The 12,434-nt window shown below is 48.7% G+C and overlaps 4 protein-coding genes across 4 annotated transcripts; 3 read left to right on the top strand and 1 right to left on the bottom strand.

The window, feature by feature from the left end:
• Nucleotides 1-775: 775 nt before the first annotated feature.
• On the top strand, nt 776-2,821 carry FPRO_14425 (galactose oxidase precursor; the record flags this gene model as incomplete). Its single annotated transcript, XM_031219448.1, has 1 exon — nt 776-2,821. One exon carries the CDS (start codon nt 776-778, stop codon nt 2,819-2,821), a length of 2,046 nt encoding a protein of 681 aa, XP_031085206.1.
• Nucleotides 2,822-3,599: 778 nt separating this feature from the next.
• FPRO_14426 (uncharacterized protein) lies at nt 3,600-4,460 on the top strand (the record flags this gene model as incomplete). The annotated part of the gene is made up of 1 exon (XM_031219449.1): nt 3,600-4,460. One exon carries the CDS (start codon nt 3,600-3,602, stop codon nt 4,458-4,460), a length of 861 nt encoding a protein of 286 aa, XP_031085207.1.
• A 2,046-nt stretch (nt 4,461-6,506) lies between these two features.
• Nucleotides 6,507-7,786, top strand: FPRO_14427 (uncharacterized protein; the record flags this gene model as incomplete). Its single annotated transcript, XM_031219450.1, has 4 exons — nt 6,507-6,647; nt 6,697-6,733; nt 6,782-7,247; nt 7,294-7,786. The coding sequence occupies 4 exons, from the start codon at nt 6,507-6,509 to the stop codon at nt 7,784-7,786; spliced, it is 1,137 nt and encodes a 378-aa protein (XP_031085208.1).
• Nucleotides 7,787-8,893: 1,107 nt separating this feature from the next.
• On the bottom strand, nt 8,894-11,122 carry FPRO_14428 (uncharacterized protein; the record flags this gene model as incomplete). Its single annotated transcript, XM_031219451.1, has 2 exons — nt 8,894-10,820; nt 10,881-11,122. The coding sequence occupies 2 exons, from the start codon at nt 11,120-11,122 to the stop codon at nt 8,894-8,896; spliced, it is 2,169 nt and encodes a 722-aa protein (XP_031085209.1).
• Between the last annotated feature and the right edge of the window lie 1,312 nt (nt 11,123-12,434).

The following is a 12,434-nucleotide window of genomic DNA, read 5'->3' on the forward strand; positions in this document are numbered from 1 at the left end:
AAGTACCGAACTTTTTGAAGCCACAATCGATAGTCCTATGGCTAAGAGTAACAATTACATCATGCAAATATTACTAGTAGCTGCAAACTAGACTAAGGAGATCGGCTCTTGACTGTCGACTCAAGATGGCTGTTAATTTTTCACAGTCTCTTGTCATGGTCGTCGTAGAAATTTCCCCAGAGCCTCACATTTGCATGACACCGATATGCACCAAGTCAGGGGAAATGGCTGTTGTGGCTTGAACTAATTAAACATCGTGGAGCCAAAATCCCATCCGTCGATCTTCCCGTCAACTTTTAGTCTTGTTTTCTCTCACCACTCTAACTCAATAGGTTGCGCTCAGACGCCGTGCTGAATTTAACCTGACCTGAAACAAACAAGCCCAGGTGGGCCTCATTCTGTTGTGTAACCTGTAAGCCAATACGAGGAGACCCTTTTCTTTTCTTAGCATACTCTGAACTTTGCTGGCCAATTGACGGACTGGTTTCGTAAACCCGATATTGAAGGTAGTTGCCTCGATCCGCCCAGCTGAACTGAACCATGTGAGCTGAAAGTACGGTAGGTGTGATGCCTGCGGTGCGATGGATCTACCGGCTCGGCTGTGCGTCTGATGTCAGTCCTGCTAGAACAAACTTGCACCAGAAGAGTAATCAATAAATAATATGTTGTCCTCCGACCAAATTGCCGATGCTTCCAGTCCAGTCCACTCCATTCATTCACCTTTCTTCTTCTCCATATCTTATAATTATCATTCTTTTCTATTCCTTTCGCTACAATGAAGTCCTTTTGGACATTTGCTCTTTATCTTGGGAGCGCTAGCGCTGTCGCTATCTCCCAGCCCGCTTCAAAAGCTGAGACCCCCGAAGGATCCTTGCAATTCTTGAGTCTTAGAGCCTCAGCTCCCATCGGTACTGCTATCAGCCGCGACAAATGGAAAGTCACCTGCGATAGCCAGCATGAGGGAGATGAGTGTTCCAAGGCCATTGATGGTGACAGCAACACCTTCTGGCATACTGATTGGGCTGCTGGAGGCACCAATGACCCAAAGCCTCCTCACACCATCACTATCGACATGGGCTCTTCTCAAAATGTGAATGGTTTGTCTGTTCTTCCTCGCCAGGACGGTAGTGATCACGGCTGGATCGGTCGTCACAACGTCTTTCTCAGCACAGATGGGAAGAACTGGGGCGACGCTGTCGCGACTGGAACTTGGTTCGCTGACAACACTGAGAAATACTCTAACTTTGAGACTCGTCCTGCTCGTTACGTCCGCCTTGTCGCTGTCACTGAAGCAAACGACCAGCCTTGGACCAGCATCGCCGAGATCAACGTCTTCAAGGCAGCTTCTTATACCAGCCCTCAACCCGGCCTTGGACGCTGGGGCCCGACACTGGACTTCCCTATCGTTCCAGTAGCTGCCGCTGTTGAGCCAACATCCGGAAAGGTTCTGGTTTGGTCCTCCTACCGCAACGATGCGTTCGGAGGCTCCCCTGGCGGCGTAACCTTGACCTCGACTTGGGATCCTTCTACGGGTGTAATTTCTCAACGCACTGTGACTGTCACCAAGCACGATATGTTTTGCCCTGGTATCTCCATGGATGGAAACGGACAAGTTGTTGTCACTGGTGGAAATAACGCTGAGAAAACAAGTCTCTATGACTCCTCTAGGGATAGCTGGATCCCAGGCCCTGATATGAAGGTAGCCCGCGGATACCAGTCATCAGCAACTCTATCAAATGGTCGCGTATTTACTATCGGCGGGTCATGGAGCGGTGGTATTTTTGAGAAGAATGGCGAAGTCTATGACCCATCTTCAAAGACTTGGACTTCGCTTCCAGGAGCTTTGGTCAAGCCAATGTTGACTGCCGATCAACAAGGCCTCTATCGTTCAGATAACCACGGATGGCTCTTCGGCTGGAAGAAGGGTTCTGTATTCCAAGCCGGACCTAGCACTGCTATGAACTGGTATTATACCAGCGGAAGTGGTGCTACGAAGTCAGCCGGTAAACGTCAGTCCAGCCGCGGCACTGATCCAGATGCTATGTGCGGAAACGCTGTTATGTATGATGCAGTCAAAGGAAAGATCCTTACGTTTGGCGGTTCCCCAAGCTACCAAGACTCTGACGCCACAACTAACGCTCACATCATCACAATCGGTGAGCCTGGAAGTACACCCAAAACAGTTTTCGCGAGCAACGGCTTGTATTACCCCCGAACCTTTCACACTTCTGTCATTCTCCCCGATGGAAACGTTTTCATCACAGGTGGTCAACAGCGTGGTATTCCTTTCGCCGACTCAACTCCTCAGCTTACACCAGAGCTCTACGTCCCCAACGATGACACTTTCTACAAACAACAACCAAACTCAATTGTCCGAGTCTACCACAGTATTTCCTTATTACTTCCCGACGGCAGGGTTTTCAACGGTGGTGGCGGCCTTTGCGGCGATTGCGACACCAACCATTTCGACGCCCAGATCTATACACCAAACAATCTTTACGATTCTAGTGGAAAGCTGGCGACACGTCCCAAGATCACCAAAGTCTCTGCTAAGAGTGTCAAGGTCGGTGGCAAGATCACAATCTCGACAAATACCAGCATCAAGCAGGCTTCGTTAATCCGATACGGAACTTCAACACATACAGTCAATACTGACCAGCGCCGTATTCCATTGAGTCTGAGAAGTACCGGAAGTGGTAACAGTTATTCATTCCAGGTTCCAAGCGACTCTGGTATTGCTTTGCCTGGGTACTGGATGTTGTTCGTTATCAACTCGGCGGGTGTACCAAGTGTTGCGAGTACTCTTCTCGTTACACAGTAAAGTATCGTTCAACCTCGTTTCTCGGTGTATTTCTGTTATTTTATTTTATTTTTAAATCTTTTGGCATAGGATTTGTATTAAATCTTTTAACTTCATTTTTCTGCATTTTTATCTCAGTCTCTCATCTCTTATACCTGCATTTGCTCAGTTCAATTGTAATTGTGAGAAATAGCATTCTTAACCAGGATTGGATTATCATTCTTCCAATTAATCTAGCTTCACCTTTTCACTAGTCATGCCCAGAAGAACATGTAGTTGTTGGCTGATACTGGTCTCAAGCTTCGTAGTCGTTTTCCACCAATTGAGATACTGATACTGAAGAATTACGAAGTTTTCAATATATTTAGGTACTAATTTTGATCTATAAAGCTGAGTATTTGAGCTGAAAAATGCTGTCCAAGATTAGTGCTGGAGTACCCTAAACTCGAATGAGAGTCCAAGATGATATTTTGTACAGAGATTCCTAATAATACTAGATGTCTTACCGCAATGTAATGCTTCTTCCACGGCTGAAGTCAATATCACTGTGTCGTAGTGCCAATTGATGTTGATTGACTTGGATCTTTTCGCGGCGCTCGATGACGACAATGACATCATCACCACGATATCCATCGCTCGACCTGGACTGCATTTTCATCCTAGCAAATCTTGGAGCGACATCATTTGCATGAAGCACATTCAAAGACTACACATAGCAACAGTTCACGCGTTGAGACAAAATTGCCGACATTTCTCTACCCGGCACCATCTACAGCGAAGGTCATTGGAGTCGGCCAAGATGAGTTGGATGGACAGTTGGAGTCGACCCTCCAAATCGCAAGCAACACCAGCACCCTTCTACTTGTTACCAGGAGGCGAAGCAACTCCATATTGTCATTCATGCGGCAGAGTGATTAGCACGAGACGAACTACCGCGACAGCAAATACCAATACGCCAGCCAAGTACTGCTCGAGCCGATGTCGCACACAGAAGCCTGGAAAGCTGGACCGTGAGCTGGAGAAAGCCTTTGTCAAATTGTTGACGGCCGAAGAGAGCACAACAGATGAGGTCAAGAAGCAGGCAAAAGGTGGCAAGCATAAGAAAGGGAAGAACAGCAAAGGCGACAATCGGATCTTGGTGCCCTGCAGCGCAGCAGAAGAACTGGTCTTTGGACCGAACCGAACGTCAATGGAGGGAGATATTGAAGAACATCACAGCGACGAGGAGGACGCGGATGGAAGCGAACAAAGGCAAGCGCAAGCGCCATCGGAGCCGCGATCATCAGAAGATATGGATCTCTCAGGCAACATCAAAGACGAGAATCGCATCGACGGCGACGTTCTCGCCCGCATGTCAGTCCGCAGCGGAACTCGCATCCGCCCACCTCAATCCGTCTCCGAAGTCAACGGCAGCGTCGGCGGCGAAAAAGGCCGAGCAGAACGAATCCACGAAACAGATGCGATGCTCGAGAAGCGAAGACAGGGACAGAAACGCGCGAAGGAACGGGAAATGACAAAGTGCGCTGCCCGACGCGGTGTTATTTTTGGGTTCTCTGTCAGCGACGAAGGCGAGAAGCGTCTCTGTGAGGCAGTGATGGCGGGAAAAATCGTGGAACCGAGCTTTGCAAAGGGGGACTGGGCGATAAGATGGAGAGAATGAGATGGCTCGGACTGTGGGCTCATGTATCAGATATGGTTCGGGCCGACAGGGAGTCAATGAAGATGCTGATTGTGTCTGATTGACGATGATCATGACGCGGTTGCGATAGGGATCGACGCCCTTATCACGGTCCAAGCGTTAATGACAAGACGCTCTAGAGCAAACAGGGAAAGGATACTGACCATTTGCAACACCGGTTCATTGATTCACCAACTAATCTGCTGAGTAACGAATATGAGTGGTTTTACTGGTAGATCAAGCATCGTCTTAACTTCATTTTCGAGACGAGTTTCTCGATGCAGACGTGGAAAATGCCAAGCAACACTTACGACATGGTCCACCACGGACGAGGGGAAGTGGAATTGGAAGTGTCTCCATCGTTATCTTTCTATGGGTCTGGGGTTCTACTCCGCTGGAATCTGTCATCTGTGAGCTTGCTCCGCTGGAATCTATCATGTGCAAGTGACCTCGCCTCGCATGCTTTACCATTTTCAATACATTGGAGAAACTATCATGTCATAAATATTCCAGAAACTAGGAAGATCATCTTTTGGTCAAATTTGACAGGACGATAAACGAGAGTCTAGAATCATTTTTTATCTTCTTGGTCCAGGGGAAGTGGGACGATAATCCAGGTTCCCCAATCTCATGCTGCAGGGTTCAGCTTTCAGCGCTCCAAGCGATACAAAGGTTGGTGCTACACAACCCAATCTACGGAGTCAACTTGGCATGCTCAGCTCGAAGCGACTGCAACGTTGTTATGCAAGGTCAATCATTAGCTAGATCCCTACAGGGCTGGAATGCAACCCAGAGTCTCAATAGTCGTGAGCAGCGTAGTTCATAGTGCCATACCGCGGAGAGAGCGAGAGCGATGGCGTGCGTTAGCCGGAAATAAATCATGACATTACAACAGAAAACGGTCAAGATCACAAAAAAGATAAGACAGAGGCTGTTGGCCAATGCCTGTCCGGGGTACGCACTAACTCCAGAAGCAGTAGGTGGTAAAGCCCAGGGATCAGCCACTGGCCCCAGCGTGCTAAATATTGATGCACTACAAGCAGACGTGGCGCCACGATGGATGATAGGGCGTGGTGCAGTGATGGTGATAGGTGAGATGCTGTTTCAGCGTGTCGGATTAAATTTCACAGAGTTTCTGCTAGAACAACCGAAAAATCGGGACCGAGCTTACGGGCCGGGTTGGTAGAGATGCCCCTGTACATCACTGGCCTAGCAGTGTCGAAGCTGAGGCCATCTTGTTCTCCAAGGGCGGGTTGAGTGATTTTCCTCTCCAGAGCTTCCTCTTCTAGAATAATCCTCGTATGAGCAATCAACGGCGTCGTTATCCCACCTGCTGAAATGGTCAGTGGGACGCTGATTATGAAGCTGTTGATCAATGCGACAGCTATCGACGCCATTTTTCTGGTTCTGGAAGGTCTGCAGTGAATTCATCAACCAGTCATGTTCTAAAGGGCCGAGTATCCGACAAGCAATCATCAACTCCCATTCGTTTGCCAGTCTGCTCAGTTAGCCCAGCTTAATCAACGTCACGTCATTGATGATCGTCAAGGGGAATGTTCCCTAAACAGACAAAATCACTCAGGGATCCAGAGATGATCAGCCCTGCCAAAATCTCCCCCGGACGATTTCCGCCGGTCCACTGTACTGTAGCTAACGCTAGACTTGGTCCAGTCACACAATGGCACTCCGGTTAGCATACCCGCCGAGAAAGCTGATGGTGTAGCCAACGAGTCAGTTGTTCTGGAAGCCAAGTCCAGTCCTCTTTTACCCCAGAGCCTCAGCCAACGCCTTTCTCTCCCCGGATTAGACCCATCCAGATAAGCGTCAAGGATTCTCACCAGCCAAGGCACCATGTGGAAAGGGACATCCTTCAAATGCAGATCACTCCCACGGACATCCGTGCCTGGCGTGTGTGTGTACTCCTCCTGCACCTTGCGTTACTTTTCTTAACTTAACTAAAACAAAAGTTCGTCCAGAGTTCTTTTTTAGTTTTGACAAGCCTGCGGGAGCGTAGGATCATAGCCCGTCATGAGCCTCAAGTCGGATATCATCAGTGCCATGGTCATCACGTGGGTGTCGGCCTTGCTGGCGCTGATTGCGCGTGTCTTTGCGAGGCGAATGACAAAGGTTCCCTGGTGGTATGATGACTACCTGTGTGTCGGTGCCTTTGTAAGTCTTATCTGTGAAGCCTTTGGAGATGTTGCTTACGTGTTTGTAGGTTGTTGGCATTGGATACAATGTTGTGATGATATACTGTAAGTGCCCTTTGCTCTGATGATGTGACTAGAGGCTGATTGATGTAGGGACCTTGACATGGTACCTTGGCACAACTATTCCCGACTCCGTCAGCAATGAACGATACGAAGAGATCAACCTCCACGCACGACTGATGCAGTTCCTCATCTCCCTCACCTATTCATACTCGATCGGCCTTTCAAAGCTGTCTATTCTTCTCTTCTACTGGCGCATCTTCAAGCAATCGGCGATTCGAATCCCGATCCAGGTTATGCTTGGCATCAGCGGCGCTTGGCTCATCCTCCGTACATTCATGGTCATCTTCCATTGCATACCTGTTCAAGCCTATTGGGACAAGTCGATTGAGAACGCTGTCTGCAAGATCAACGACTCGCAATTCTTCTTCGCGACATGCCTTACTCACTTTATTCTGGATGTTGTGATCCTGGCGCTGCCGGTTATTGAAGTGTTTAAGTTGCGACTTCGTCTGGGACAAAAGATTGCCATCACTGCGCTGTTTGCCCTTGGTTTCATGTAAGTCTTTTGTCACTACGTTACAGTATCATACTAACAAACAAAGTGTTTGTCTTGCATCTGTCTTCGTCATCGTCACAGCCCTCCAATACGATCCTGCATCAAGACAAATGCCCCGCGACGTCGCCACAAACGACATGTGGGGAGGTGTCGAGATCAACGTGGCCATCGTCTCCGGATGCTTCCCTCTCCTCCGCCCCATCTTTACCAAGATTCTTCCCAAGAGATTCCTCAGCTCTGCTGGAAGCAGTCATCCCATCAGCCGCACCACTCACGGCATTCGTCTCACTACCATCAACCGTACCAACAAGGACAAAGAAGAAGACGAGACAAGCTCAACTCATCAACTTGCCGATCCAGAACAAGGGATTCCTAGAGAGTTTGAGATTATCGATGGAAAAGAGGGACCTCGGACTTTCATCTCAAGTCGAACTACTGAGTCGCTCCATTCACAGGAGCAGGATATGGCGGGGATTTATGTGCGGAACGACGTCGTTCAGGAGGTTGAGGCGAATCATACGTACGCGATGAAGAGATGATGATCGCCTCTTATTAATACTGTTTCTTAATTATTATCCCCATATACGTGTACGTTTAGATTTGCAAAAATGTCATTTCACATACAGCTCTGACCAGGACGTTTGAGATTTACCAGAAGTATTGTGCATCCGGATATAAGGCATTTCCGACTTTCGCCAGTAAGTCATAAAATGAGTGACCGGCAGTAAACTGAGCCTTTCGTGTTCATACTATTATGATGCGCTTTCTATCAGGCGAATCCCATGTCAAATATGTCCACAACCATACCGTAGTCTAAGTTATGCATACAATCTTCTGCATTATGGAACAAGTTTAGATTCCCTTTTCAGACGAATCTTTTGGATGGATTGATGTTTCTGCTCATGCTTTGGAATTTACTCATTTTGGCCGACATCAAGTTTTCCATCTCGCCTGGCAATCGTAGTTGGTGGTTGAACATTTCATTTTTGGTCTGCCCTAACTCCGAACCTTCTCTTAGTCTCTCAACTGCATGGAAAGACCTGATCTAGATTGAGTAAAGGAGAAGGCAAGCTTAGCAGCTGTCTCGCTTACCGCTGATCTTGTACTTGCCCTTCCAAAGTTATCGCTGCCCTTCCACTTTGGCGTTATTTGAGTCTCCTGTCGAGATGATGAGACAGAACTTCTCCTCTCCTTCAAACACACATGGCCAGCATTCAAAATTGAAGACCTTCTATTTTTCTTCAGGCATAGCTTTTGCCAGAAACGGTTAAGTAAGAACGTACTTCGTCACGCCATGTCGTATGTCGTTGCTTTCGTCAGCACCCCCTCACGCCTCTTCGACAGGCTCTTCGCGCTTCATGAGGCAAATGATTTGTGGATGCACTAAATTCGCCCTCATGACGCGATATTCAACGAGCTGATATGAATGCCTTTGGATGAATTGCCACCTACTATACCCATCCAAGATACTTCGCCAGATTAAAACACTGCGCCGCCATAAAATGCCACGAGTACCTGCAATAGCGAATACGGCCCTTTCTACACTTGTAGCGAGTATGGATATGGAATTACTAGGAGTATTAAATATACTAGAGATTCAAGTAAAAAGGGAACCTAACTCATATATCCTGAATAGTATAGGGTGCTTAAAACAAAGCAATGAACACAGCAAGGAAAGCCAGCGTATCCATCACTTGCTTACTAGCACCACTGACAGTGATAGTGCTAGGGTAAGCACTCTCGGAGCCGGGGGCACTGGAACCACCATTGGAGCTTGAGCTTGAGCCAGAGCTGGAACCTCCAGAGCCTCCGTGGGAGCCGCCGTTAGAACCACCATTGGAGCCTGAGCCTGAGCCGGAGCTGGAGCCTCCGGAACCACCAGAGCCGCCCGAGCCACCAGAGCCGCCAGAACCGCCAGAGCCTCCGTTTGAGCCACCGTTAGAGCCTCCATGGGGACTGGTCGAGTTGGAGCTCCAGCTGACACCATGGGGAGGTATGCCCTGGTTGTTGGTAGGGCAGTTGCCTCCAGAGCAAGTAGGAACTTGATTGTTGCACTTATCTGGTGTACCCCATGAGTTCTGCCAAGGAAGATATTGAATGCCCTGAGAACAGGTAGCACAATCACAAGCAACAAAGAAGGAGTCGTAGTTGTACCAGTCGTTACACTGCTGAGGCTTATACACCTGAAGGTTGGCACAGTTGCCTCCAGAGCAATACTGGGGAACGTATTTGTGACCACCGGGGCAAGGCACAGAAATAAAGACCCACTGACCATCACAGTCGCTGCCGTTGATCTCAACGAAGATGTAGACAGTAGAAGAGCCGGGGAAGCATTGACCATTGACGCAGACCAGAGCAGTAGTGATAACCTCAACAGCTGTGGTGGAAGCTCCAGTGACGGTAGTGGTAAATGTAGTAACGACAGTCTGCTCCTCAGTCACTGTTTGAGTGAGAGAATCGGTGACTACTAAATCCTGAGGAGCAGCATATACTGTGAGGAGTCGGTTGCTGGGGACGTTCTGACGAGCAAGAAGTCTCCTGGCGGAAGAGTCACCACCGCAGAACTGGCTGTCATCTCCAGGGCACTCAATGTCGCACTCGTCAAGGTTGACCCGGCTAGCATCGTCGCCGAACTCATTACCGCAGTAGCAGGTGGTATCATAGACGCCAAAGTAAGCGCGTCCAGCACACAGCCCGGCGCAGACGTCAAGATCCATGCGCTCGCTGGTCTCGACAGAAGTGAAGGTAGGGAAGCCAGCAGTAGAGCCAACGCATCCGAAGAGAGTGAAGTCGATGATACTGCCGGGAAAGCCTGGAACAGAGGTGGCAGTAGAAGTAGAGGCGGCGCCGGTAATAGTTGTAGGGAAGATGGTCTCACCATTGGAGTTGGTGGTAGCGACCTCAGAGTTGGTGGAAACAGTCTCTGTGGGGAAAACTGTCTCACCTTCAGAATTGGTGGTGAAGCCAGCAGCACCAGAAGATGCAGCGTCAGTAGGTTCAGCGAGGGTGACTGTCTCGCCCTCAGAGTTGGTGGTGAAGAAAGCTCCTGTGGTCTCGATGGCACTCTCAGTTGTGGCGGTACCAGTTTCCACAGAATTACCGGTTGCGATGACTATCGAAGAGATAGGAGTTGAGGTTTTGTCGGGCGCTTCTACAACGCTGACCCCTTTGAGGATAACAGGGATAAACGTGCCACCACAACCCTGTTCGAATGTGATCTTATAATCAGATTTCAGGGGAAATGGATTAGTAGAAAGGTCAAGAGAGCCTGTTCCGGTTATTGGTTGCTGAAGTACAACCTCGCCATCGACGAGGACTCGATAAACACAAGGCACGTCCCGCTTGCTGTTGCCGCTGCCGTCGTTGCCGCTGTTAATTAGTGCAGTACATTGGTCAAAGCCAAAACAAGGCAAGTAGTTACTGCAAGTCAGAACAAGCGGACCGTATCGAATCAAAGAAGGTACTGTGAATTTGACATAGGTAATGGAGATGTTTGGTGGCGTAAAGGGAAGGGCTCTAATGAAATGGCGACGGTCAAGCGAAGAACCATCATAGGGTTCGGGAGCCATGAGACTATATCCAAATAGCTAATGTCAGGAGGGTTACAACATCGCGACAGAATGTGAAACTGACATGCTGTCACCATCAGGTGGTGGGTAAAAAGAAGCACCCTGGCCCAAGACGAAGTCTTTGAGATTTAGCTCAACGGACGCTACGCTAGTTGGAGCAGCGCTCGTGGTGGTTGCCTCGACGGAAGAAGTAGTCTCAAAAGCAGAGGTGCTGGAGTTGGTGAATCTCTTGAAATGGTGGATTTGCTGGAACTGACCCAGGACACCCGAGGCGCAAGCCACGAGGAGGCCAGACGAAAGACGCATGATGAAAGAGTGACTAGAACGAATAGAGAGTGTGATGGAGAGCTAGGATAGAAGCTGCGGGACGAAAGTTGGAAATCCTCCGGACTTTAAAGTACTATTACAAACACGTTGCCTATCCAAAGGGGAAATTGCAGCAACTGGTAGGCATACAGGGCCGTGCTTTAACACATTTTATATATGTGTATAATTTCTTCTGCGTCAGGCTGAGAGCATGAGAGCGCTTAAACCCCTCATTCCAAGTTCGTATCGATGATTGTTTGGAATGCAGTTTGCCAATAGTCGGCACCAAATTCCGGCCTGGTGATTAACCTGGATCAGGGATTGTTCGTGGGGACTGCAAGAGTGCAAGGAAACAATCACATCACCCCTGCATTACCCTTCCTTGGTATCTGGTCTAGACTCCACTACATCAAATCCGGTAGCTTAAGAGCCGTTCAGCCGTTGTAGATTCTTGTGAAACCTTAAATGCTTCAGCCGTTAGAAGTTAGAAGAGGGATTTATACCGGGTTTCCGTGTCTTAGATTGGTGATCGATGGAGATGGTTACAGACGTTAGCGCATCACCCCACCAATGGTCAATTGGACTGTTGGAAACCCAGGGCTTTAGGCACTTCTCTATTCTATGAGACAGCAGTGGCGAGTCTTGCCATCGCTGCGGGGATAGTTGCTGTAGGTGCATAAGAAACAGTCGTTTCTTGATGTTCAATTATAGGAAGGCCCTCGGCCCGTGGGTGGCGTTTCTTGAAGAATGCCCAGCATTCCGCTCACAGCGTTTAACGGCCGACTTATCCATTGGCCCCCCCCTACAGGTTCATGGACCAATCGCCTCAACTAACCTCATATCTACCTTTAACGGGCTTATAAGAGCAAAAGGCTATCTAGGGGGTGAAAAACTACGGCGGACGGAAGATCAGCGATTTTTGGTGTAAGTCGTTCCGCTGTTTTCCCTCACCCTGAGGGGCTACAAATAACTTAGAATTATAACTTCAAGTATGCCCTCAACTGGCCTCTTCGCAACATGGAGCAAGGAATGACGCAATGGTTCCCATAGACGCATGGTGCAGTTGCGCAGAGCTTAGTTCAAGCGCGAGAGCTTAGGGCTAAAAAGGTTAATGTGATGTTGTGACAAAAGACCAAGAAGAGGGGTTATGAGGCAACAGGAAGCAGTGGAATTATCATAGGGCCGAAGCCGGGGATCGATAGACTGGTCTGTGACACATGCCCAGCCAATCAGTGAATGATTTCAGCTGCTAACAAATCGCGAGAACACAATCATTAACCCTGAAGCTGCATTTGGTCGTTAATCACAGATC

This window comes from Fusarium proliferatum (assembly GCF_900067095.1).
Source record: "Fusarium proliferatum ET1 genome assembly, contig: FPRO_scaffold008, whole genome shotgun sequence".
Taxonomy (NCBI): domain Eukaryota; kingdom Fungi; phylum Ascomycota; class Sordariomycetes; order Hypocreales; family Nectriaceae; genus Fusarium; species Fusarium proliferatum.